The 27,510-nt window shown below is 44.7% G+C and overlaps 2 protein-coding genes across 3 annotated transcripts in view; one reads left to right on the forward strand and one right to left on the reverse strand.

The window, feature by feature from the left end:
* On the forward strand, positions 1–27,278 carry KIAA0319L (KIAA0319 like). Of its 2 annotated transcripts, XM_061360797.1 has the most exons (21): positions 1–233; positions 1,396–1,562; positions 5,864–6,549; positions 10,848–11,139; positions 11,876–11,977; positions 12,858–12,955; positions 14,083–14,170; positions 14,785–14,877; positions 15,366–15,498; positions 16,212–16,440; positions 17,429–17,552; positions 18,077–18,209; positions 19,191–19,339; positions 19,640–19,791; positions 19,970–20,108; positions 20,285–20,444; positions 22,146–22,288; positions 23,127–23,249; positions 23,722–23,812; positions 24,143–24,234; positions 25,609–27,278. In XM_061360797.1, the coding sequence occupies exons 2-21, from the start codon at positions 1,421–1,423 to the stop codon at positions 25,794–25,796; spliced, it is 3,357 nt and encodes a 1,118-aa protein (XP_061216781.1). In that variant the 5' UTR covers positions 1–233; positions 1,396–1,420; the 3' UTR covers positions 25,797–27,278. The 2 variants fall into 2 exon arrangements, with proteins under 2 accessions (XP_061216781.1, XP_061216782.1); XM_061360798.1 differs by lacking the exons at positions 1–233; positions 5,864–6,549 and having other exon boundaries at positions 1,437–1,562.
* The window catches only part of NCDN (neurochondrin), a 33,954-nt gene that overhangs the window by 3,912 nt on the left and 2,532 nt on the right, over positions 1–27,510 (reverse strand). The gene's annotated exons all lie outside the window — the stretch shown is intronic.

Consider the following 27,510-nt stretch of genomic DNA (forward strand, 5'->3'; position numbering starts at 1 on the left):
GGATCTGCAGCTCCGGCACCGACCGACAGGCGCCGGCGGAGGCCGTCCCGGTTCCGGGAAGCGAAGGTTCAGCTTCCGGGTGAAGGGTGAGCGGGTGCCCGCTGCTGGCGCCATGGCCGCGGGGCAGGAGGCCGCGGTGCCCCCCGGCCCGCCGCGCTGGAGGCCCGGCCCGGTCCTACCGCCCGCCTGAGGCTGCCGAGGAGCCGCTGGGCTCGCCTCACCATGCGCCCCTGGTACGTACCCGCTGCGCTGCTTCCTCTCGGTCCTGGGGCATTGACAGGCGGCTCCGGCTTGGGGCCTCCGCTGTCGGCGTGTCCCGCCGGCCTGGCAGGAGCGGGGCAGCCCGGCTGTTCCCGAGGCCTCCTGCACCGAGCCGTTCCCTGTGGGAGCGAGGTGACGGCGGAGCAGAGCCCGGGAGGGGAAGTTCCGTTACCGACCCGTTGGCAGAACAGCCGCGGGCTTCCATCTCCCATCGCCAAGTTTTCCTCCCGTGTGTGTCCTTTCTGCAGCTCACGCTCGTTGTTGCCGGTCGGGGAGTGAAATTCCCTTGGGGTTTAACAAACAGGAGTGTTTGAGCAGCGGGCTGGTGGGTCTGGCTGTCAGTGAGAACATCCCCAGTATTCCCTGTAACAATATTCCCTTTCATTCTTTAGAAATGGCAGGTTTAACTGCTTGTGACTAAAGGTGCTTCATCAGACACTATCGATTACTTGTGAAATAATTTATGCTTTCATTTCACATTATTCAAAGCTAATTTACATTTCAGTACTATATGAGGCTATAAAAGAGCCCTTGGCATTAGGAAGGCTGGGAAGGGTTATCAGTGGTTTTGTGATCTCTGCCCTGTGGAACAAAACCCGAGGCAAAGCGCGTCTTTAGTGCTGTGTTTCTCAATGTTGCTGTATTCTTGTTTCTCTTTGTTTCTGGCTGGTACCAGCCTGCACCAATGTGCAGGCGATGACATCTCCAGCAGATGTGCTGGGTTCATCAGAGCCTGTGTTATGCTCGTGTTGCTCCTGGGTGTCCGTCCCCTGGGGTGTATTTGGAACTGGAATTTCTCACAGGTATCTTTGCAATCCAGCAGACTGCATAGTAGATATATAGGAAGTTTTGCCACTGAAAGTGGTGGAATTTGGAGGAGGAAATCCCAAGGATGAGGGGAAGGGCTCCATGGTAGCCTGCTGTGGCTCAACACCGGGAAGTTTGCTACTACAAATTTTGCTTCAGTATCAGATGTTGGTAGTTACTGAGCAGCAGCTGGACTAAGTCACAGCAGATAAGATGTTCCTTTACTTCTGCAAATGCTCTGTGCTCTTTAGAGTGTCGCCGGGATCAGTGCGAGAACATACCAACTACTAGTGGATGTTTTGTGTTTCATATCTTGCATGTTTCTAGAGCCCTGCTGCTGCCCACAGAGGCCATGGAGAAGAGGCTGGAAGCCAAGCTCAGCATTAGCGCCCAATTTCTGTCACAATACTGCCTGGGAAAAGCTGCAAGGGAGCTGAGAAGTCTGCAGCTGTTCTACCTGTGCGCTTGCCTGTGTGCCTTGTGCTCCTCAGCAGGTGAGAGTCTCCTGTTCTCTCTGGGATCCTGCCTGTAGTTTTTGTGATATCGTGCCTCTCACTTGTTCAATATACTCTGAAAGTGAAATTATTACAGTTACTAAATGAGCCATCGGAAGGGTGGGAAAGATGTGGGGTGTAATGGGATTTCTTCTTCTAACCCTAACTTGCTCTGATAAGGACCTGTTACTTTGAATATTGAGGTGGTCAGCAGCAGAGATCTGTCTGTCCCACAGCTACTGTAGTGGAAAATACCTGGAAAATGATTTCATCTGAGGGTTACTCAAAGCAAGTTGGGAAGGCAGGAATGGTTTTTCAGCCCTCAGATGTTTAACACTCTCCCCAAATGCTGTGTCAATAGTCTGTATTTGCCTATGAGGAGTTGTGTTTGCTTTTTTTATTTCCTGTTCAACCTTGAGTTACCAACGTCTTGCTCAAGTAAATAACTGAGTTAGTGGCTTGTATGAGGCTTTCATGTAGTGGATTGTGTGGGGTTTTGCTTGTTTGTTGTTTGGCTTTCTTTTAAAGTTCAGATCCTGACCTGATTCTTAAGCAGCTAATTTAGAACCAGGGAAGATGTATTTGTATTCCTGGTCTAGCAAAGGGCACTCAGCACTGTGTATTTGGATGGTATGTCGGGTGGATTGTGGGTTTCCTCGTAGACTGGACTCCCTGTGTGACATTTCCTGCCTTTAGTAATATCTTAGAGGTGTAGGACTGTGGATCCAGTGTCACTCCAGGAGTGTCTTCTGGAGAGTGCTGCTCTATTTGAGGGCTGGTCTGCGTGGGAGAGTTAAAGCCATGAAGTATATGGAAAGTGTATCTATGTGACATAATTATCCCAATGTGGGGACATTTTCCATTCTAGAGTGCTTGTTCTTTTGGTCTTGTTTGTGTCACTTTAGCAACAGTTTGATAAGCTGAGGAGGAATTGTGGCTGTGGAGTTGTGTAAAAGGAACTTGTGTTGACATAATTGGTTACATGTGATGGATTTAAAAAGTCTATAGAGTCAAGTCTTTAATCATTAATCTGATATCAGGAGGGATTAAGTGCCTGAGCAAACCCATGAACCTGAGCATATTAATAGAAACTGTTCTTGTCCATTCTGTTTCCCTGCTGTGAGCTGCTTTGCTGGCACAGGAACTCCTGAGGTCCTAAGAAGAGCAGCAGTTTTTCTACTGATACATTAGGGAATAAAAAAAATGACAAAGCCAATGTTAAGAAGTGACTAAGCACACTCGCTGTGCAGGCATCCTGTGATGTGTGTTGTGCAAGGCTGGCTTGGCTGCTGGGGCTTAGGAGAGAACTCGTGCTCAGGGCTGTTTGTGCTGACACATTTCTTGTGCTTTTCTCTGAAGCTGCTGGTGTTGATGCTATCAGTGACCAGATTTACTGGCCTGACCCAGCCTCTGAATTCTTGTATCTGCCTGCTGTGTGTGGTTTCAGCACAAGGAACTGAAAGAAATAGATCAGACTGCTCTCAGTAAGGAGGAGTTAGTAACTCTGCTTGTATTTGGAACTGCCCTCTTGTGTGGTGCGGGTCTGTGTCCACCTAGTGCAGGTGCTGCACCAGATTCTGTGGGCATTAGCGGAGTTCTGGAAGTGAAATCTGGCCAAAAATATAATTCAGATCTCTGCATCTTGGTTTAGCACTAAGTTAAAAGAGAAGCAGAATGCTCTCAGCATGGTGGTGTTGTGTCATCTGGGCAAAGTCATGGCTCTGGCATGCTTAGGAGAAATGCTTATGAGGATTCAGGGTTTACATTTTAGATGAATTAATATAATACTTGTGTTATGTGGAGATTTTTCGCAAGGGATAATTTTCCCTGGGAACACTTTTGGCCCATTCTGTTTGTGCCCCAGTTCTAAGCCTGTTACTGGAAAGCTGCTGCTGAATTTCACTGGGTTCTGTGTCAAGTTGATAATTTGAGTAGTGTGTATGAGCCAGGGCTGACATCTCGGCACTGAGCAAGGAGGAGGAGGCATTTTGGGGATGTAGGAAGCAGTACATTATTCTTTTCATGGGATATGTTAGGGACAGTGCTTCACCTTTAATAGGAAGTTAATTTTTTTTAGACTCAACTGAGCTTGAATGGATAAGATCCTTTTGAAATTCCCAGTGATAGTGTTATTCTTTCATTAGCTACTTGTTTCTTTAAGGCTGGAGTGTGTGTGTACACATACATACAACTTTTGTGTGTGTACACTCCCCCAGCCCATATCCTGTCCTAATTTCAGACCCATCAGGTTAGTGCCAGGTGCTTGTCCCTGTGTCAGGGTGACTGTCAGTCCAAGCACTCTGGAGTGTAATGAGGCCGGTTGTTGCCCTGGGCAGGCAGGCTGCCTGTCTGCTTGCTCTCCAAGGAAGTGCTGTGTGTTCATGAAGTGTGACAAGGATGGTGATGACTTTAAAGGTGCTGATGTCAAACTTGCTCTCTGTGGAACGAACATATGCAAAGTTTCACTTACACACTCAAGCAGCTGGATGTTGCTTGAGTGAAGAGCTTCCACATCTTCTGCACAGTTGTGGGTTCAGACACGTGCAGGGAGCTCTGGTCCCCCATCAGTTGGTCACAGATCCCAGGTGCATTCTGTTGCAGCTCATACTAGCTTTCTGGAGCCTTGTCTTCAAACTGCCTTTACTGAGCTGGCTTCGCAGTAAGTTATAAATGTCACTTTTGTTTCCTGCTTTCTGATGTTTCAAAACCAGACTTTTCCTTGTGGTGGTGTTAGTTCCTTTTTTTGACTTGAAATTCTTGGTGTAGCAAGGATTCCACACAAAAGGTAGGTGAATATGGCCGTTTTCCTTCATTTCAAAAAACTGGCTAATCCATTCTGGGTGAGAAAAACCATTGTGTGTTATCTTTAATGACCAGGAGTACAGAAACTGTTACACCTGTTTTGGTGTTTGGGATAACTGAATGAACAACAAAAAAAAAATTAACAACAAAAAATCTTCTCCACTTGCTTTCTTCAGTCATACAATGCTAATCAGGTCACAAAAGGTTATAAAAGTACTATAACTTTCCATACCCCTGAGGTATGGTGCAGGATTAAGGTCAAAGTGATAACACTTTGATACCACTTTGATTCAGAGGATTGGAGTTCCTTGCTATCTTAGTAGTGTGAGGTTAAGTGTCCTTGTGGCTAGAATCCTGAAGTCAAATGGTTCAAGTAGTGCCAGGCAGTGGGGACCTTGCATGATGTCTTCTAAGAATCATGAAACACACCACAGAGCCATCACTAAATCACTTCTGTTTGGTTTATGAGATGTGGAGGTCTGTGCAGTCTTTCTCCTGTCCCCCAATATACTTCATCTTTAATTTGTTTGTAACTTGGAAGTTACAGGAGAAGTGGGGTGAGACTTCTCACGGAGACAGATGGATCAGTAGTCTCTACATCCATTCCCGTTTGTTTAGTTCCAAACATAGTGAATGTGGGTATAATGCAACATGAAGTCTGTATTCAGGGTTACTGGATAGTAATGTTACTGAACTTTTCTTTATATGCTGTCAAGAAATGGGAATAAGGGTATTAGAACTGAAATTCAGACTATTTTAATGGAGAAAAAAGATTCCCATTTGTGTTATGTTCAAGAACTCCACTTTCGCCAGACAGGGAGCTGGATCTGGAGCATCTGCATCCGCACTACTCAGAGTCCAGCGACAGTTTGTAATCTTCCAGTGACCTGTTATCCCTTGGATGATGAACACAGCACAGCATAACAGCCTCATAGCTCATTAGTCTATTTTTAGGGAGTCCTTAATCTCCAGAGCTCTGAATTTTGGAAGCCTTTAATCCATTGATCCTTGCAAGCATTCTGATTTTTTTTCATGCTAAGAAAAATGTAGAAAAAATATGTAAAGCAGTTGCTGCTTTAGTGCTGATCTGTGCTCTTAAATGACTTGACTTTTAAAAATGTTTGACCTAATTTGTGTTATCAGTTTGTGCCTCTTTAACTCACTGTGTAGCCTCAGCCTCGCTGTCCAGGCTGTGCCTCACAGTCCTCTCTGAAACAGGAACCTTTCTGTTCTCACTTCTTTGGCTGTGAATGACTTTACTGTCCATTACTGTCAAAAAGGGGGGTGGTCCTTTGGTAGGAGGTGCAGATTGTTGCTTAAAACTTTGTTTAAGTCCCGAGGCCAGGTATAATTTCTGAGAAGCCTTCATTTTGTTGTCCTGTCCTCCCTCTCTGCATTACTCCTGTGCCCTAAATTAATCTTGACAACAGTGATGAGTATCTACTGCCTGTTACTTTAAAGGGTTGAGAATTGTCTTTGTCTTCCCTCCTCTTTCCCAGATGCAAACTGGAACCGATCTAGATGTGAGCCAGGGAAGATCCTGTTTGGTGGCCGTTTGAGATGGTGGGAAGATCACCATTTACAGCTGCTGGAAGGGTTTCACACCGTGCGCTCCTGTCAGGCTGCTTGCTGCCAGAGCCCCACCTGTGATGCCTTTTGGTTCTTGGAAAACATGTGCATCCAGGTGAACTGCACTGTCCCTGGCATGTGTCAGGCAAACAGGACTGGCTTCTCTGACTCTGTTTTGGTGTTTTTAAAGAAATCAAAAAGCACAGAGCACCTCTTAACGTTTCAAAGGGAAGGTGATGTGAAGACCTGGTTTGACAAGTGGTTGCACTGGGGCATCCCTGTCAAGAGGACAAAAAGACTGCGGAGGTCATTGCAGAAGCAGAGCGTGGCAGGTAACAGGGTAGAACTCCTGAAAAGGGATATAGCAGTGAGCCCCAGCAGGGAGGCTGCAGCCAGAGCATCAGACAGCAAATCTAGAAGCAGCCGAAGTGAAGCAGAGCTCTTGAAGGATCAAGCACTGAGGCGCTTAGTGGCAGACAGGCCTGTTCCTGAAGGCCATCCAAATGAAAAGAAAAATGGACAGAATCCAGGAGAGCAGAAACCCAAAAGCCTGTTCCCTCCTAAAAGCAATAATGTGAACAGATCAAGTGATGTGGATGGTGCTGGCTTGGCACAGGTAAGGGATTGCTGGGGCTGAAATGGGGCTGCTTTGGACAACTGTCACCCTTCTGCTCAGTTTGCTTTATGTAGACTTTGACTTAAAAGCCCTTAAGTGATAAGGTACCTTTCTGGATGCCTTTTTTGAGCCTCTTGTCAACAAGGCAAGGCCAAGGGTTGGGGTTTTTGTTTGCTTTATTGGGTGGTAGGGTTTTTTCTCTCCCCCTCTTCCTAGCCAGGATAAACTATCTTTGGAAAGGGGAGCAGAGATGGAGGTCATGATAATGCTAATGCTAATCTCTTGTATAATCACATGGTGTATTTGCCAGGTAGAAGGAAAAGCGAGATGTGATGTCAGTGGGAAGTGCCTGGGAGCTGCAAACTGTTACCTGTAAAAGTACCTTTTTAGACCCACAAAACTAAAATAAGCTGTTTTCCTTTGAGTGCTGAATAGAAGCAGTTAAATATGGTATTTTATAGACTCCTGCGTGGAGTTTCCACTGTACTTTCACATCAGCTGCTTGCTTGGCTTGGCATCTTAATGCTATGGTTTTTCTTCTGTTGTTGAAGACTGCTTCAGGTTCTCAAATCCACAAAAGCTTACATTGGCATTGGTTGAATGAAACCATTTTAGTCTATTACAAACAAGTACAATGTTAAATTAGTAAATCTAGATGGTAAAGAGAAATTGGCACGTTTACATTGTTAAATGATGTTTGTAGAAAGAATTCTGCTTTGTGAAACTGTTCCTTAAATACCTTTTGCCATGTTTCTAGGATTTGGCACCGTCGAAGCCCAGTGCCTCTTTTGTGTAGTTACGTTCTTGTTGTGGAAACTTAACTGAATTTGTTTCTCTCCCTTGCATTCAAATCTTGGTTCCAGGTAGGGCTGTGACTGGTCTGAGCCACCACCCTGTGGAGCAGGATGTGGAGAGCAGCCAAGTGACACTGCTGGGAGCTCCAGGGCAGCCCGGGTGGCATGTGAAATCATGCACTAAAGCCACACAAATGTTTGGTTTTCTAGAACTCCACAGCTTTTAGGGCTGACTCAAGATCTTTTTCTTCTCCTTACTGGTTCTTGCTGTGAAGGAAGTCCGTATCTCTTGACAAAATGCAGATTCATCTAAATAAAAACATCTGAGTAAAATACATTGGCTGTGATGGAATTCCTGGCAGTCAGGCTTTTGAGGTTTAGGATGGAGGCTTTGTGGAGGAGAAAGAATTAAAAACTCCACCTTAACAGGAGTATTGAGCTAAAGCTGGTTCTCTCCAGCCCTGGGCTAATTCCTTGCTTATTGAACCATCCAACTTTCACCTGCAAAATTACACAGCAAGCTATGCAGCTGTCCTTGCATTTCTGATCTGTGAGCAGTTTAATTCAGGCCAAGGAGATAACATTCAAGGCTGTGTACTTGGGATGTGGCCAGCCTCTGCAGGAGGTCAGTGCTAAAGCAGGGAGTTTTCCAAGCTGTGTTGCTGATGGACCAAAATAAGGCAAGTTACATGCATGCTGAAATCAGTACAACTTCACCTGGGCTACATTTGGTCTTACTGTACCCATGCTATGGAACCAGAGGTGGGTGAAGGAGAGTGTACCAGGATGAACCAGAGCACACCCTGATCATCAGCCCTTAACTAAGCAAGAGAATTTGTGCTTTTCCATTAAAGTGACTGACATTTTCCAGGCACCAGGTTTTTTTCTGCCTTGTTGTAGAAATACTTGTCAATTTTAAAATACAGCATTTGATAGCCAAGCAGGAGTATTTAAGTGCAGCACTGCTGATGTGAAGGGCTGCTGCAGCACTGCAGCAGCTCTGCAGGCAGACTGGGAAAGGCTGCAGCCTTTAAAGTGGAGCTGCTACAGCAGAGCCAGAGAGCTCATTCCTGCACTCGGCTCTGACTACCGCTGGCCCTAGCAAGCCCAGTGTTTGACTCTTGGTGTCCTGCTTCCTGCTAGTGCTGGGTGCTTTTACCCTTTGAGGGAGGAGAAAAGGTCTCTCTTCACAGCCAGCACTAACTCTGACACGCTTTGTGACATTAACCACATGTTTGTGTCAGGGATCTTTACAAACAGCTCATCTAGGACACAATCTAAGCTGAAAAGAGCCTATTTTGTAAATTCAGACCAGGCGTAGCAAAGTAAGGCCCGTTTAAATTAAAAACATGAAAGAAAATTCTGCAGATATTATTCTTTCAATTCACAGGTTCAGTGTGGGTTCTGATGCATGTAGTTGAGTTCTACCTTACACATGTAGGAGTTTCAGACGCCAGGTCACTTGTCCCAGGCCAAAGGCAGTTAGCAGCTGGAGTCAGAAGTGTCTGATACTCCTATGTTCACTCAGGCCAATATGCTACTTCTCTCTACTTTCTAAGCTAATGAGGTAGGACAGCTGGCAAACTTCTAGTCTCTTCCTCCTTCATCCCCAAGAATGAAATCTGTTCTGTGCTTTGAAGAATTCAGGGTTATGGAGTAAAGATAAGAAATGTCTCAGCTTGCAAGCATTTGAGGCATTTTTGACTGTTACTTTGCCCCAGGCAAAGCTTATCTAATTCAGCTCTTCTCAGACGTTTGGCTGTCAGTTCATCCCAAAGACTTCTGGAAGGGAGAGGATCTCTCTTAACTGTGAAGTGGGTTATTTTAAGCATTAAAAAAGTAAGTCAAGGAAGTATCCAACTCGCCGAAAATGTTACCAAAGTGGAGCCTTGGCTGCTGTGCCCAGCAGGTAGATGCTGGTCTGCTAAGCAAAAAGTGGTCTCCCATAGTGGAATGAAGTCAAGGAGACCTTCTGCTCCCGTGCAGAGTCTGTCTTGAGTTCCTGCTCCTCTTTTCATGCCAGCATTTCTAACCTGGGTAAAAGGGAGACAGTATCCTGAGCTGACCAGAATTATGAATGGGTGCAAGGTGATACTGCTTGGAACAGCCACAGTCCTGAGCCTGCCAATGGAGAGCAGCATGGAGCAGTATGCCAGATTTTGCCTGCATCTTTGTTCCAGAGAATCCATAGTTCTGTTAAAGATAAAAGAAATCCATCAGCAAGTAAGCAAATAGAGAAAACCAGCTCGTGTCTGTTACACTAGCAAATAGCATTTGATTCTTTGGTCCATAAAGCTGCGATATTAATCAAACCTACTGATGGATTGAGATGTTTTATATTTGGTGACGGAAGGAAAGTTAGCTGAGAGATGGGACAGAAAACAGTTGGCCCAACTGCAAAAAGAATTTCTTGCAGAGAAGCCTGTGCTGCTTTTGTTGCTACTCTTGGCTGGCTGTTTAATACATGCAACATGGCTTGAGTTTTTCAGCTGGCATTTAGTGTTTTCTGAAGCCCAGCCCATTCACTGAGCATCGTTTTGTTCACTATGGTCTAAAGCGTTTTCCAGTGCCTGTTTCCTGGCCTGAATGCCCCACAGCATGGTGTAAAAGCTTGAGAATACTTCCTCTAGTATGAGCTTTTGATCAGCTCCTCTAGGGGTGGGTAGTTCAGCTCCAAAACACTTCCCAAGTCTAAGATGGTAAATGCCTTCATTTGAAATATTTAGCAGATGTTCTCAAAATAGAGTTAGCTCAACAAAATCTGCTGCACACATGTTCTTCATGATGGAAAGCAAATTGTCAAGAGTATTGCCTGGCAGGCTAACAACTAGAATGGGGCTGGGTATTGTAAAAGGAATTTTGTGATGAAAGGAAGGAAATAGTTCCTGACACTTTGATTGTTTTCAATAAAGTGCCTCATCCTGTATGGATGTGAGCAAGCTTTCTGCCCCAGTAGCATCTCCTGTGGCATGCACGCAGGGAGCTGCTTGGGGCAGCTCACCTTGCTTTGAAGAGTGATTCTGAAATGAATTTCCTCTTGCTGCAGTGATTTGATTATTCCATAAAAATGCCAGTGCAATCCTCCTGCTCCCTGCTTGCCAACTGCAGGGCTTTAGAATACATGGACAAAATAGACCAAATGGTCCCTGTTTCATGCTTCTGTCTTACCCCACCTCTCTTTTAGCTGCACTCACTGCAATTATGAGCCTAGATCTTTCATTGTGCTTGCCACATGAGCAGCCATGGTACTTAAGGTGCTGTAGTTAAATCTGTGGTCTTAACTAGTGCTCGGCTGAGCTAGAAATGGCCTATCTGCTGTGGAGAAAAAACATGGAGAAGCAATGCAGAGGAGAAAAGAGGAAGCCATAAAATATCCTGCTTCTGGGAAAAACAAACCAGGGACTTTTCAGCCTCTAACTGGAGGAGGCGAAGTGAGCTTAAACACAGGAAATAAAACTGGCATTCGGTGTTCAAGTCAAACTAAGACAGCTTTTTGCTTTACAGATCCACACAGGAACATCTGCACCAGAACCATCAGTGTTGGCTACGTTCTCCAGTCCTGTAGCACAGGGCTTGACAGCCACAGGGAAGACTGAGAAGCCTGGGCAGCCAGATGATTCTTTGATCCATCCTCACTCCTCAGATGTGTTGCCCACAGTCAGCCCTGTGCTAGTGAAAAGCACAGCGAAGATGCAGACAGCTACTTCTGTGCCAAGTGGAGTTCCCACAAATGGCAGTGTTCCTACAACCCAGACCACCACTGCTGTGTCACCAAGTACTGCTGCCACCACTCCAGGTGAGAACCTGAGCACCCGAAGTGCAGTCAACTTTCTGGCTAACTTAATGCTACAAACAAGAAGAAAAATGCCACTGGCTGTAGTTTTCAAGTCTTCACCCCATAGTCTTTAACAACAACCTATCAATTTATTTGAAATGAAATGGAAAGACAGGGATTGAAAAGAAAATACAAAAGGACCAGGACTGAATGTTGAGGTTCCATACTCAGTGAAGTAGTTATGCAGTTTAAAAAAAAATCTCAGCCCCCAGGCAGTGTTTCAAAAAAGAAATACCATGGATTCTTCATCTATTTATGAGGGTCTAGAGCTGCAGGTTGGTAAACAGCAGTGTTTGTCTTGCTGTGTCATGGGGCTGCAGCTGGGTTCACCGCCAAAAACCTGTCAGGTAAAACCCTTTCCATCTTGCTGGGCCTGGGTGAATAGATTCCCCTGTACAGGGCCTGAGGTCATGTTTCAGCTCTTTAGAAAGGGAGCAGGAGCTGCACAGGGCCTGCAAAGAGGGAGAGGTGACTGAGCCATTTTGGGCTTGTCTTAAAACTCTAAAACCCTATTAGTGCTTTTGCATTAACAATGACAGCAAAACTTGAAATGGGAGCTATATTGAGTGATGGAATATTTACAAAATACAGCCATTTGTAGCTGGTTTTTATTCCACAGACGCTGACACCAAGGTGGTTTTGATGTACCTATTTATGTTCCCTGTTCCTCTTTCAATTCTGTGTTTCTCCCTCTCAGTTATGAAGGAACTGGTGGTTTCTGCTGGAGACAGCGTTGAAGTGACCCTGCCAAAGAATGAAGTTCAGCTGAATGCATTTGTGCTCCCTGAGCAACCACCTGGTAAGGCTTCCCTGGGAATTCTGCTAAGGGCTTGTGATGGTGAAATGGCAAATGGGTGTTATATAGGGCATTAAATAAAGATGGTCTTGAAAATGTCTTTTGTCAGGGAACACTTTCCTGTGGAAGTTTTTCATCCTGTGCTATTACCATATGCTGCCACTCGCAGAAAATAGCCAGGCACAAAAAACATTGAAAGTGCTACAAAGTCATTAGATTTGGGAGATGGCATGTTCTCGAGTGCTATTGAGGAAGCAGTGGATCTTCAGCATCTATTCAGGATATTTGCTGATGGGTGACAAGCTGTCTTAGCAAGTGATCTTTCATTTGGTGATTTGGAATCTGATTTGGGAGGGTTGGCACACTGAGGAACACATTTCTCTGCTCATCACACTCCTCATTTCATCATGCAGATTGTTCACAGGTATTTGTAAAGTTCATATCTATAACTCTGTCCACAGTGGCAGTGGGAGGCTGCAGGGGAAAAGTGAGCATGTTATGTATTGTACAGCAACAGGGATAGATGCATTCTTGTTCAAAAACTGACATTACATTGTGTCTGCAGGACTTGAGGATATGATACAACTTTTCTCTCTCATTATCCTGGAGCTGTGATTGTTCCAAAGCTCTTTAATGCCTTAGAGGCTGAAAGATGGGTTTTGGCTCCAGAGTACATGTGTTTAGAAGCACAGATTGTCTTTTTTCCTGGGTATATTCCCAAAAAGCTGCAGCCCAAACTCCAAGCTGTCTTATTTCTCCGTAGCGTGGCAGAATGTGCCTTGTAAATGTTTAATACCTTTGCTTTTTTTTTTTTTTTTAATCATGGCAGAAAGACAGCCTTTTAAAAACAGATGTCTGTATCTTTTTAATTATTTTTTTTAAGGAACCACTTATTCCTATGAGTGGGAATTGATCACTCATCCAAAAGACTACAGTGGAGAAATGGAAGGGAAACACTCCCAGACCCTCAAGCTGTCTAAGGTAAAGCTTTTGCTGCTTCGTATCCTGTTGTGTTAAATGCTAAGTGGAGAAGATGGGGACCCTGGCAGCCAGGAAAGACTTGTGTGTGATTTCAAGATGAATAGGAAATTGCATGATGGGCAGGCAGCCAACGTTTGACTGCAAGCCCTCTTCTAAGTCTCTTCTAAAAACAAGATTGATCTGGCATGAGGGAAGGAAGAAATTGATTTGGGGATCTAAAAGCTGCCTACAGCAGTGTGTCAAGCCATACAAATGACACAATTTAGCATTAACAAAGGGTTGTGAATATTTCTGCTTCTGAAGCAGTGTGGTGGTTTGTTCAGGTCTGAAGCCTTGAAGTCCCACTGAAAGAGGGACTTGCTGACTCCATTAACGAGAGCTGTGAAGTTTCTCATAGCATGTCCCTGGCTGCTGCTTTTAGACAAGCTCTAACACTGAAAGGATTCTTAACAGGGAAATGGCTTTAAATGTTGTGTGAATATGCAGTTCTGTATTTGTGAGACATTCCTTTGAGCATCTTGGATTCTGCTGCACTCAGAAGACACCTACAGGCTTTAGTCGCGATATCATGCAGATGGAAGCCTTTCAAAAGGAGCATGTCTGTCTCTCTCAGAGTTTCAGCTTTTTGGATATCACGATCATTGTCCAGCGCATAGTCCTCTTTCACCCTCTCATTTGGTTCAACAGTTAATGATGAAGGGGTTATTGTCTGATCCATGTCACCTGAAAGGAAGGGAAGAAATACTTCCCTGTGTGAAAACACCCAAGAAGAGATTTTCTTCTCTTCCATTCAGCCTTCCTCATCTCAAATGCAGTCCACTCATACAGATTCCTGTGACCAGACAACCTGAACTAATCTTATCTCTCTTCTTGTTGCTAGAAAATAAATCTTGACTGACAAGCACCTGTGGTGCAAAGAAATATTAGCCTGGTTTCTGCATAGCCCATTGTAAATTGAAAGATACGTAATACCCTTTTGGCTTGGAAACCATCCTTTGCTGTGTGTGCGTAGGTTGAAGTATAATTGCCCATGGTTTATGCTGCTAGTGTGCTAAAACATGGTAACTCAATCTTCTAATAGCTCCTGACCATCCTGAAGGTAAATAATCTTTTGTGCTTCCTTCCAGCTTACTGTTGGTCTGTATGAATTCAAAGTCGTCGTTGATGGGGAGAATGCACGTGGAGAGGGTTATGTGAACGTAACGGTGAATCCAAGTGAGTCACTGGCATTGTGTCTTTTAACTTCACCTGTCTCTGACAAACCAGTACCTGCATCGTGGTGTTTGGCTTATTTGGCTGGACAGTGGTTTCATGTAGTGAAAATTCGTTGTGCTGTAAACTCAAGATATATGTATGTGCATTAAGGCATTTCCTGAGGTGTGAAACTGTTGTCTGTCCTTGTATGCTTGACCAGTATGGGAGAACTGATGCAAAGCAGCCATCTTCAGAGAACTAATGTGATGGCAGTCCACCTCCTTGCTTTCATAAATCCCTGTTGTTCACACTGTTTCCCCAAATTGGTGTCTAACTTGCTGAAAGCATGAATCACTGTCACTGACTGTGCAGTTCTCTGCAGTCAGTCTGATCTTGGCTGTCTTGGAGCTGTGGGCCGCAGCAATTCCACACTTTGGACTCCTCTCCTGGACTCGTTGACTGCAGGACTGAGGGTACAGATAGGGCTGGGGAGATGAAAGAGGATGTGTAGTACATATTCTGTTTGCTACTGGCACACAAAGGCCGAGTAGTTTTACTTGTAGAGTTCCTTGGCCAGGGCTTTTTATCATGATCTGCCTGTAGATGTCATTCTAACAGCTTGGATATCATTGCAGAGCCTCGGGTGAATCGGCCTCCTGTTGCCATCGTGTCCCCACAGTTCCAGGAGATTTCACTGCCAACCATTTCGACTGTTATTGATGGCAGCCGTGAGTACCTGCAGTTTTAAATGCAGCAGTCTGTCTAACAAGCCTGGCTTCTGTGTGTTGGATTCTGGGTTGGCCCTTTGGAACAAGTCTAAGGGGAACTGTGACACTGTCAAACACGCATTAGTGAAAAGAACCAGCCTCTCCTGCCAGAAGAGGAGAGTTCCTTTAAATAATTTTAAGTTGGTTTACTCCCAGTTAGCTTTATTTTGTAAGTGCTTTGGTTTGGGTTTTCCCCCAGCACACATAGAAACCTGGGATTAAGGGTGTTTGAGTATACCTGTCAAACAGGGTGGAGGAGAGCACACAGTTTGGGTTATCTGTGCATCAGAGATTCCTGAAGTGTTAGTCTGGTTTCATAAACATGAATTGGGCTTGCACCAAAAATGCCTTTGCCCACTAAACCAGTACTGAATTTGGGGACTGAACATCTGGGGTTTGTGAAGCAGCGTTTCCCAACTCCTTGTATGTGCATTTTCTTCCATAATTAGAAAGCACTGATGATGATAAAATTGTCAGCTATCACTGGGAAGAACTAAAGGGTCCTTTGCGAGAGGAGAAGGTTTCTAGTGATACTGCCATACTGACACTGACCAACCTGGTACCCGGGAATTACACATTCAGGTAGGTTATTCCCTGGAAAAGTTGATCAGTTCTCATCCCTTGAGAGTAAAACCTACAAGATTCCTGAAAAGAAAATCAACGTGGAGAGAACTCTATTTTGTGATGTCCTCTCTCTGCTTCTACACTTTCAGGTAGTTTATAGCTTTTCACTTCAGAAGAGATAAGCTATTCAGCTACTTTCTATTCTTACGTTGTAGCACTGGTTTAAGATGATGGCAGAAGGGAACGAATGGTCTGCCAGCCCTACAAAATGTCTCTTGAAATATCAAATCTAAACTGCTTGAGTAGAGACTTAGGAAGAAATGCAGGCTTTAAATCCAGTTTTTAAATGCAGTGTGTTTGTCCCAGATAAGTGAATGAGGCCTAATGGTTTTATTCACATACGTGAGTAATAAAGAGTAACTGATTTTACTTTCCTGTTTGTTCTGTGTTTTCCCTTTCTTCTGTATTTTGGTGTGATGTCCATACCCTGCATCAGCAGATCTATTTAAAATAAAATAAACCTGAGTACCTATAGCTGAATGCTTGTCTCCTCTTAAGCAGTTGATATATGAACTAATCAGATTGATTTCCACATCTAGATTTAGCAAAAAGCAGTTCTGTTTTGTAGTACTACCTGCATTCGATTTCACTTCACTCCAGCCAGTGTTTTGTATTCAGCTCTGATGATTATGACTCTTCACTGCTCTCACTTCTTACTTTTCCCACTTCAGTCTAACAGTCGTGGACTCAGATGGTGCCAGTAACTCCACCACTGCAAACTTGACTGTGAACAAAGCAGTGGATTATCCTCCAGTGGCAAATGCAGGCCCAAACCAAGTGATCACGCTGCCTCAGAACTCCATCACCCTCTATGGGAATCAGAGCACAGATGATCACAGCATTGTCAGCTATGAGTGGCTGCTCAGCCCTAACAGCAAAGGGAAGGTGATGGAGATGCAGGTCAGTGCAGGTCTCCAGGACTCAATTTGGGTTACTGGTTAACTGGCTTTTTCTCTAAAATCAAACCATTTTTAATTGACTGTTAGCAAATGTCTTTGATAATCCTACAGAGCAAGCATGTGACGATTAAATATATACTTAAAACTAAATCAGCATGAAGCTGATATTGGCTTAGTGGTTCAGCTGTGTACCAGTTTAGCCACAGGTTTTCACTGGCATCCTGTTTTCTTTCTTGAGCAATGCCATACAACAGGTCTCAGCATAACTTGATCACACCCATGGATTTCACTTGAACCTGTGTGGCTGCTAGGGAAGCGTGTTCTTTTGCTGACTTCTCAGAACACCAGTGGTAGCTGAATCAGAGATGGTATAGCAGGGATTCTTAAGCAGCTGTGGAAGCCAGACTGTGTGACCCTTTTAAGTATCTGCTGGTCAGGATGGCATTTAGTCACACAGGATAACCCACTGTACCAGGCGAAGCATTTCCTAAGCTGAGCAAATGCAATGGGATGGATCTTTTGAGTTGAGCCTTGGATTCTAAATTTTGCTGATACTGGCCAGATACTCCTCAGTCCTGAACAGTGTAAGATGGAACCTGTTTCCATGTCATCATTTTTCTGTTAAAGATTATTACTACTGTCAAATCTATGGAATAAGAAAATCCATGAATCAGCTTCACGATGTGTATGATTTGCACAGGGCTCCCCACAGGGTTTGCTTGAGTTGCTAACTACTGAATCTCAGACATTGTGAGCACCTGTATGGCATTACTCTTGTTACGTTCCACAACAGTGTTTGTGTTGCTGTGTATAAATTTAGCTGTAAGTGCCTTGTATGCTCAAGTGGCACAGACTCCTGGCCCCATAGCAGGAGTTAGTAATCAGCCCCTAAAACCTGCTGATAATAGTTATTTTGGAAGCAGATTCTTCTCTCTCTGTTTTCATCTGCATAAGGATTTGTTTTAATACATGAATATGTTTTCTCAAAGGGGGTGAGAACACCAGTGCTGCAGCTCTCTGCAATGCAAGAAGGGGATTACACTTACCAGCTAATAGTGACTGATTCTGCTGGGCACCAGTCCACAGCAGAGGTCACTGTGATAGTCCAGCCAGGTAAGCTGCCATTAGCTGCTTTTGGCACTTCCATTCCAGAGGTTAAAGGTGAGCATCAATCTGTCAACGTACTCTGGAGTTTATGGTAGCTTTGTGCTGCCTTCAGAAAAGCTGCTCTAATTTAGGACCATTCTGGGTTGGTATATTGCTGATATTCATATTTGTTGATTTATTGCCTTTCTAGGCTGTTCTCTTATTTTACACAATGTAGTCTAACTGATGTTATCCCAGTGTAATGGCAAGATTGTATTTCCAAGCAGCTGTCTCTGCCCATAGTGCTAGGTGCCAGGACAGGAGCAGGAAAAGTGGAGTAGTCTTTAGAGAATGAGAGCAAAAATCAGAACTTCTACATCTTGTTTTGCCTTTATTGCAGACGTGTGAGTGAAACACTGATCTGACTGCTTTTAACATCACTTGAGTGCAAGGTTGAGATAATGGGCAAGAAATATACTAGGAATCATGGAAAAAAATCTTATTGCTGGGGTTTGTGGTGTGTGTATGAAAAATACTGCATCCTTTTTCAGAGAACAATAAACCCCCAAAGGCAGATGCTGGTCCAGATAAAGAATTAACTCTTCCTGTGGACAGCACCACTCTAGATGGCAGCAAGAGCTCAGATGACCAGAAGATAGTCTCCTTTCTTTGGGAAAAAACCCGGTGGGTATCATAGAATCATAGAATAGTTTGGGTTGGAAAGGACCTTAAGATCATCCAGTTCCAACCCCCCTGCCACGGGCAGGGACACCTCACACTAAACCATCTCACCCAAGGCCTCGTCCAACCTGGCCTTGAACACTGCCAGGGATGGAGCATTCACAACCTCCCTGAGTAACCAACCTTCTTCCAACTTGTTCTTATGCATGTTGCTGGGGCTTTAATGTACAACAAGAATCCTCCTACTTGTGTTAAATCCTGGTCACACTGGCCCTGACAAACTTTACCAGTGACTAGAATGATGTTTATGTTATCTTTAATTAGAGAGAGGTGGAGTTGTGCTTGAGCTTTAGAGGTAGCTTTGCCTTCATCTCTAGGCCTGATGAAGCGTGGTTATGGTTTATAAAGGAGACTCTTGTTATCCAACAACAGCAGGGCTTTCCAAATTGATGCTTTTGCAGAATGTTTGAATGGGGCAGTGGTGTTCTCATTGTCACGCTTCTTTTCAGACTCTAAATACACTGAAGTGCTTTAGGGAATCCAGGAAAACATCTGTGAGCAACTTGCAGTAGCTTTTTCTGTTTGCTAAAGCAAAGTGTGTGTGAAGCTCTTAGAAATGAACTGTTTCTGCTGTATACTTTTTCTGCAAAAAAAATGGCTTATTGTGCAATTCTCAAGCCAATTCTGCTGAAAGTACCACTTTTTAAACCCTACTTGAATGCTGGTGTCAGTGCTCTCCTGGTTTAAAAATAACCAAAACACGAAACCACCAGAAATTATACTTTTGTTCTGAATGCTGCACTTCCTCTTTTGATTATCTTGCTGTAACTGGAGGAAATAATTTTGCTTTTGTCAAGGATGCTGTATTTCCAGGTAATGTCTGTTTGCATCCCCATATACTCTGCTTGAGCTCAAGCCTCCTGTTTGGTGTGAGCTCTTGTGGTCTGTGCAAAGCTTGAACTGATCCTCTTGTGCTTTGGTTAGGGGCCCGGATGGTGTCAAGCTGGAGAATGCCAACAGCAGCATTGCCACTGTAACAGGCCTTCAGGTTGGGACGTATGAGTTTACTCTGACAGTTAAAGATGAGCGGAACTTGCAGAGCCAAAGCTCTGTCAACGTCATTGTCAAAGAAGGTATGTCCAGCCATGAGCAGAGCTGCCCAAGACACAGGTTACCTCTGAGCAGTTCAGAGGCACAGTAAGAGTAAGGAATGGGTGCAAAATAATGTGGAGGATGCTGAAATGGCCTTCTCTTAAGTCAGGGATTTACCCTTTTCTGGAGGGACAGTATCTTCAGCTGAATCCTGCAGTTTGTAATTTCCCTTCTCTCAGGGTTAGCCAGGATTGCTGGCGTAGAGTGGAGATCTAAGGCAGTAGTTTTTTATTAGATGTTACCAGATTTTTACTCCAACTGCTTCCTTTCTGTTTGCTTAGAAATAAACAAGCCACCAGTTGCAAAGATTGCTGGTAATGTTGTCATCACCCTGCCCACCAGTACAGCTGAGTTAGATGGATCGAAGTCCTCTGATGATAAGGGAATTGTCAGCTACTTGTGGACGCGGGACGAGGGGAGCCCTGCAGCTGGGGTGAGGTTTCTTTTTTAAATGGCAGTCTGGTGCATCACAAACTCAGTGAAAGAAGCACTGACAGCTCCTGAGCAACTATAAAGCTCGTTGTGCATGTTACCTTGTAGTGCTATCCCCAGGCATGATGAGATATCATGCTTAGTTTGTTTCCTGCTACTTATTTTGCTCTGCCTTTCAGGAAGTCTTAAATAATTCAGACCATCACCCTGTCCTCCTTCTGTCCAATCTGGTAGAAGGGACCTACACATTCCACCTCAGAGTAACAGATGCCAAAGGAGAGAGTGATGTGGAAAGGACCACAGTGGAAGTCAAACCTGGTGAGTCTGGGTTTTGTGCTATAGCACAGTTGCCTGCATTGAACTAGCAAGCCCTATGTGATTCTGTAATCTTGTGTTCAAAGCAGAAACATTCTAGAGAGATACTAGAAACCTGACTTGTCCCCAGACTGTTAAATAGAAGTTCTAAGGATCTGTATTATCTACATTCACACTAGATCCTAGGAAAAACAACCTTGTGGAGATAATTCTGGATGTTAATGTCAGCCAGCTGACGGAGAGGCAGAAGGGGATGTTCATCCGACAGATAGGCGTTCTGCTGGGGGTCCTCGACTCCGACATCACTGTGCAAAAGATCCAGCCATACACTGAGCAAAGGTAGGGTTCATCTGGGACTGTACCTGGAGGGGGATTGCTTGAGAGTTTAGTAAACCAAGGGCTGTTTTCTCTTGGAAAATAGCCTGGACAAGTGGAATGTGTGGAAATGTTGCTTAACATGTGATATTCCTGCTTGCTTGGGTCAGAGAAGGTGTGTTGCCAGGCAGGTCTCTGGAGATGCATCTTCCCCTCTGGAGATGATGCATTGTCCTTAAAAACTGTTTGCTGTTGCTGAAGTCTTTGCCCCCCAAATCTGTATTTTAAGAACTAATTACATTAAGAACTAATCTTACCTGGTTTTGAAAACTGTGAAGACTATCTGAAGGATGTTTCTACCTCTGCACAAGTGGCTGGTTAGGGTAATGCACTGTTCTGCAGAAAACTTCAGCTGCTGGTACTACAGCATTGTCACAGCAGCTGGACATATCGCCATACTGACAGTGGTCCATCGTTGCTGTAGGGGTGTTTGAGGATGCCTGAACATGCATGTGAGTGGCATGGCAACAGTTTATCAAGGGCAGAGTGGTAATCTGTTGAAATAAGTGCAACACTGCACTTAATTTTTACTAAAGTTGAGTAGCTTTAAGGTAGATAAAGCACTGAAAAAGATTTAAGGGACATGCTTGAAATGATGCAGCAAGTCAGCAATAAATCTGCAGTTGTACTTTACACTTTCCTGAGTTCTGTAACGTATCGATTCCTTCATGTCCACGTTGCCTGCTGTAGCAGTAAAATCAGAATTCATTATCCGTGCAAACCTAAAGAGCTCAGAAGAGAAGAGCCAGCACTTTCTGTTGTAATATTACCTTTCTATTTCTGCCATGACCAGGCCAGTTGCCACTGCTCTTCACTGAGTAAGGCAAGTAAGGGATCCTTGCAATGAACACTTCATCTGCTTCGTGTTTATTAAGTAAATAAAAGAGTGGGAAGTGTTACAAAAGCGCAGATTATTTTCTGACAGATGGCTTGAAGATCCCATTTTTTGCCTCAACCTTCAAAGTAGCTTGTACTGTTCAAAAAAGATCTTTTTCCCCCAGCTGCTGTTCACATACTCTGAGGGCTTTGCTAACATGCTGTTGACTCATAGGCTCACTGGTAATAGTAAATGTGAAGCATCCTTCAGTGAATCTGAAGGATACACAGGGCTCTGCAAGGCGAGTGAGCCTAGGGGAGCAAGTTCTTCTGTCATAAAGTTAATGCACTAAAAGATGCAGAGTACAGTATCCTCTCTACACCTGTGGGGTTTTTTTCTGCCTAGAATGCTTTGTGCATTTAAGCAAAGCTTTGCAAAAGACTGTAAACCTTCACTGTCTTCTCAGATGCTGGGGCTCTGTGCTGAGCAGTTAAATGAGCCTCCAGGTCCTGTGTGTAGTAAAGTCTAAGGGAGGGAGTTTATGAAAATGGGATGACCTTAAAGTTTGGAGATTTGTGTGCTTAGCATGAGCATGCAAAGATGTGTGTGATAAGCAAACTCAAGAACAGTCCAGCCCTACCTTTGAGAATATGGATGGCTCAGATGTCCTGAAGGGTCTTGTGCTGTATGACCAGCTCTACCATCATTGCTTTCAAGATGGAACCAGACGTCTAATCCTCAAATAAATTTGGGATGCTGAATAAGTCCCTCTAATGACAGACTGGGGAGAATGTCTCTGTACCTGAGGTTTGGAGAAGCAGCAGGTGATCATTTTTGTCTGATTCCAGCACGAAGATGGTGTTTTTTGTGCAGAACCAGCCTCCCCATCAGATATTCAAAGGACGAGAGGTAGCCTGGACACTAAAAAACGAACTAAGGAAACAACAGTCAGATTTCCTCATCTTCAGAGCATTGGAAATTAACACAGTCAGTAAGTAAGAGTCTGTTAGACTACACATTAATCAGTTATTTACCCATTGGCTCTGTCTATTCACTGTTTATGTAAATGATTACTTGTGTTGCTAGGAAGATAAAAATTTGCAAAATCAAAAGCAGATTGATCCTTATAAAACTAAAATCCTGTGTTAATGGAATAGAGCCAACAAAATGAGTGTCATACTGAAAACAATAGAACTGCAGATCTTGGTAGCTGTGAACATACTCATTTCCTCTGCAGCACATACATCAGTCTGAAGGAAATGTTGCCTTTCCATCGTTTTGTTACAGCTTTGCCTTAGCACTGTTTTTCTTTCATGAGTTCCATTCTGTGAGGATCATTTGCTGATCAGTTAGATATTTTAAACTAGAATTATGTAAAGTAATTATTTTCATGACTTTCTAATCTTGTGGTTTTGTGGCCTTCAAAAGCCTCTCTTCAGTTCTGTTTGGTCCTTTTAAAGGATCTGTTTGTTGGTTGTTTCGCAGGCTGGGTTTGAATTTGGAAATCAAAACCCTATTTAAAAACATTTCCATTACAAATATATGAATTCCATAACTTTCATATCAAATTCATGATTTATTAGGCAGAGTTTTCTTAGCATATTATGTGTGTTAGGTTGTTAGTCAAGTGGGACTTTTTAGTTAGGGATGAGCCTACATGCTTATGTTTGCACTTGTTACTGCTTGTGATTATGGCTAGGCTATGAATCTAGTCTATGAGTGACTAGGTTGAAATAGAGCCTATGGGAATTGTCCTTATTGAACTGTAATGTCCTGGTTTTGCCTCATGTGTGAGTCTTTTAGTTCACCTTGCTGGTTTTGGTCCATAGCGTGTCAGCTGAACTGCTCTGAGCATGGGCGCTGTGACTCCTTCACCAAGCGTTGCATCTGTGACCCTTTCTGGATGGAGAACTTCATCAGGGTGCAGATGGGAGATGGTGAAAGCAACTGTGGTATGTGCAACCTGGGGAAAGCAAACAGTGTTTGAAAGCCAGGGTGGGCAGAGTAGCAGGCACCTTTCTCACAGTATCTCTGACATGATTCTCACCAAGTCCCTGCCCCAGTTTCACAACACAACCTTCTAGGCAGGGGATAGGGAAGGGAGTTCTCTTCAGAACCTCTCACTGAGCACTCCCTAAGATCTGAGTCCATTCTTAATGTATAAATCACCCCTTGTTTCTGTCATGCCCCTACAGAGGCTTTCCTGCCAGGAGAAAGCAATTAATTAACACACATTGCCCTTCTGCAGCGAGGCTGGCTTCCATGGATGAGTTAGTGGTGCTGTCAGTGATGGGTGGTAGCCTCTAATTCTGCAAAGGGTCAGACCTTCCTTTTTTCTCTCTGCAAAAATAGTCATCTGAAGTGCACACCATCAAATGTATGAGGTGCTAAACCGTCTTTATCTCTGGGGTGTTTTGCTTTCAGAGTGGAGTGTCCTGTATGTGATCATTGCATCTTTTGTCATTGTGGTTGCCTTTGGAATCTTATCCTGGATGGTGATCTGCTGTTGCAAAAGGTAGGACTGAGGCCATAACCCCACACTGTATCAGTGCTTTAGGAGCTGCATTAGGTGAAAGGTTCAAACCCAGCAGGTCATCTGCCTAGCCCTGGGACTCTAGTTTTTGTCACTTAGTGTTTCAAGTGAAACATTGAAGTCCTAGAAGTCTGGGTTCAGTTAAGAAGCAAGATTTGGATTAACCTAAAAATGTGCAACAAAGGAAATGTTTTCACTGTTTTATTTCCTGATGTGAAGGTAATCTGAAATAAGCTTTTAAGATCAGAGTTGGTTTTTATTCAGCCTTTTTTAGTAATGGACTGTCTCTTGATTCCTTTTCTTCCCCTTTAGACGAAAAGGAAAAGCCAAGAGAAAAAGCAAATACAAGATTTTGGATGCCACGGATCAAGAAAGCCTGGAGTTAAAACCAAATCCCAAAGCAGGTAAAACGTGAGAGGGAAGAGCTCAGCATTGCCAGAATGCTGACTAAGAACACTCTTCCTCAGTGGACGTAAAATCACAGAGTGAAACAAGCGTGATGCTAGGCACTGACAGATGAGTCTCAGAAGATCTAAGAGTTTGTTTCAGATCTGAATACAGTCAAGTTATCCCTTTGGTTTAGAAATTGGAGCCTAAACTGTCCTGGTCCTAATGTCTCTGTATCACAGAAGTAGGAAGTGGATGTATGTAAGCTGTGCAGAACAGCCTGACCCAGGCAGCCCAAACCTGGGTCTTGACTATAACTTCTCTTGCTCTGAAGTTTTCCACTGGGTTCTGATAGTTTGAAATGTGTGGTTCTAATAAGAGCGTGCACCCTGGTTTTGTTTGGGGGGGGGGGGGTAAGTGTGCATGGAAAACAGTCCCTGATCCTTGTTTGCTAGTGAAAAATAACTGCTCCTCCTAGTATTATCCCATTTCATGGTGTTGCAGCAAAGTGAACAGAACCCAAGAGCAGCATTGGAGGGCATTGCAGCGACAGAGCTGATCAGACAATTCCTCTGAGAACCGGGCTGTCCCAGCTGCATACGTACAGATACCCTTGAAGAAAACCTGGGTGTTTTCCTCCCTCAGCACCCAGCTCTGCTTTAATCTGAGCATCTGTCACCTTGCACACAAGAGCTGCACTGTTAAATGAAGGGTTTATTGTTCTCCAGGCTGGAGCAAATGTGTCTCAACTGTTTGCTCTCTGGTAACTGAGCTCATCTTGCTGCTTCTGAGGCTGGCAGCTGACTAAAGTCTTTTTCCTTGCTAGGTATGTCCAGGGAGCATTCTGCAAACAGAGGAAATGTTGCATTTCTCCATTAAGGAAAAGCTCAATTTAAGTGTTTTCTCTGCTGACAGTAAATATCTCTCTCCTGTCCTTGTGCTTTAATCTAAACTCATCCTGCTAATTTATCTCTCTTCCTTTTTGGGCAAGAGGTGCAGAGAGGAGAGTACAGAGGGTAGGAAGAACACCATGATCTTCTCTCACACACCTGCATATTCTGTTTACCACAGCCTTTAGCACTCAGAGAGCTTTCTAGGCAATGCCCCAAGCAAGGTCAGGGAGACAAGCTCTCACATATATTCACAGCCCCTTCTGGTAATGTCATTTGCTTTCCTACCTGTTTGCTGTGCTTTGCAATATCTTGGAGTCTTGTGATCCCTGTCATGCCAAAGTATCTGAAACAGGGTCGCTTTGGCTTGAGCTGCACAGGGCAGTCTGGTTAGGCTGCTCCTTTGACATGATAGGAAGAGTCTTAAAGGGAATGGAGTCAGGTGAGGTTGTTGACCAGTAGCAGAAGTATTTCTGACCTGAGAATCTCTCTCCTTCAAAGGTGGCAGACAGAAATCCCAGGTCCTCAACACTAGCCTGATGCACTCGGAGTCTGAACTGGACAGCGATGAAGCCATCTTCACATGGCCTGACCATGAGAAAGGGAAACTGCTGCGGAGCCAGAACGGCTCCTTGCGCAATGGACAAGTGATGCTCAAACCCAAGAACCAGAGGGAGGAAATCCTATAGCTCCCCTCAGGCGGCCTTCTGCTGGAGCTCAGTGGGAAAGGCCGCTCCCGTCCCTATCCTACAAGGGCCTTTGGAGGCCACTTTGATTAGGACAACGCTGCTAACTCGTTTCACAGAAAATACCTTTGGTTTTGTGGGTTTCTTTTCAGTTAAATCTGGTTGTACTTGAATTTGAACTTCAAGGGAGATCAAAGGGAGAAGGCAGCTGTGAGCCCCAGGTGAGGCATCAGGAAAGGACTGAGCTGGTGTCTGGAGAGCAGCAGGACAGAACCACTTGGAGCAACTGTGAATGTGCAGGACCTTCCTAGCCCACCTCAGACTGCAGTGGAGGAAACACCCATGGACTTCCAGCTCTCTTTCCTCGGGAGCTCCTCAGAGAAGGAAGGTCAAGGCTGTGCTTTGAGCTGTGCTCTGAGCTCCTTTCATGCTCCAGTAGCTTTCCAGGGGCTACTTGTGCTGTCCAACAGCTTTCTTCTCTTTTACTCCCACCTTCCCTAATGGTTTAAGCACTATTTTAATATAGACTTGTCCTTTCACATGCACTTGGCTGCTTTTGGAGTGTAGAGGAGGGGGAATCTAAACACTATGGTCACACTCCTCGACTTGCAGGTAGGAGAGGGGTTTGTAGCTGTTCTAAATTACACACTGGGAGTGTTGATGGCATGGTGCCTGTTCAGGTGTGAAGAGCTGGCCTGTCTGTGGTAATTGGCTGGGCTAGGAGACCCCCTCCTGCAGCAAGCTCTCCCCCTGGGTACCAGAGCCTGGGTTTCCCACCTTTTGTGCCCACCTGTGTTTAATGTCTGGCTTAATTCCAAAGCTGTGAGATGTTGTTCAGTGGCCCCAGCAGCTTCTGTTGGTCGCCAGGCCGTCCGTGAGTCTGGACATTAACCATATCTCAGTTCTGAAATGCTATTTACCAGGGGGGTTGGGTTTGGGGGGGGGTGTCTTAAGATTTGCACAACCCAGGCTAACAGAGGTTGGTATCTTCAGTTCCCAGCAGCTGGCTGCTCCCTCTGGCTGGCAGTAGCAGCCTCATGTTATGGTTGAAGAGCCCTTTGTGCTCCTACCAACGTGTTGGTGTCCTTTAGTCGGTGGAAAAGGGAGCTCAGTGCCCAGAGGCATCCCATGGTGAGTGCCAGCACCAAGGGACAGTGTCTCTACTGCCTGGGCTCTGGGAGGCAGGTGTGTGACCATCCTGGCTCCTTTATCTCACTGTGCTGCTGTTGTGGGGTGCAGAAATCAGCCTCTTGCTGGCATGAAGGACGCCACTACTCCTCTGTGGATGGGTGGGCAGTTGATTGCCTTTTCCTTGTGTTTAATTTAAAAACTGGAAACTTGTTTCATTGGCTTTTTTTGAGCTACAAGAGCCGAAAGGGTGGAAGTTCCTCAGTTGTATTTATATTGCTGCACTACTGACTTGTGTTGAGCGACATGAAGATTAAACACTCTTGAATGAGAGGGAATGTTCCCTCGTTGAATGTAGTCATGGCTGCTGCTAAGTTTGTTTGCCTGGGCACTGGGCTGCCTTCCTCAGGCACCAGCACTGGAGCCTGCAGCTCTCCTGAGGACTGAGGCTGTGCAATTGTCTCTCTCTTGCCTGCGTCACAGCCAGGGCCACCCTCAGCCTTGTCAGTGTCACAGCAGCTGCTGCTCCAAGCCAGGCTTCCCCTTCCCAGGCAGCTCCTGCACCCGCTTTCCCAATGGCTGCTTCCCT

Source organism: Neopsephotus bourkii, unplaced genomic scaffold (assembly GCF_033783945.1).
Source record: "Neopsephotus bourkii isolate Nb327-2 ecotype Australia unplaced genomic scaffold, CSIRO-AGI_Nbou_v1 NB_1036, whole genome shotgun sequence".
Classification (NCBI taxonomy): Eukaryota; Metazoa; Chordata; class Aves; order Psittaciformes; family Psittacidae; genus Neopsephotus; species Neopsephotus bourkii.

What these genes read in the sequence shown, in the direction of transcription:
- KIAA0319L (XM_061360797.1), top strand. Translation starts at nt 1,421, where the DNA reads ATGGAGAAGAGGCTGGAAGCCAAGCTCAGCATTAGCGCCCAATTTCTG. An exon ending in CCCGGGAATTACACATTCAG is followed by an intron (nt 15,499 to 16,211) that starts GTAGGTTATTCC and finishes TTCCCACTTCAG; the next exon opens with TCTAACAGTCGTGGACTCAG. An exon ending in CAACGTCATTGTCAAAGAAG is followed by an intron (nt 19,340 to 19,639) that starts GTATGTCCAGCC and finishes CTGTTTGCTTAG; the next exon opens with AAATAAACAAGCCACCAGTT.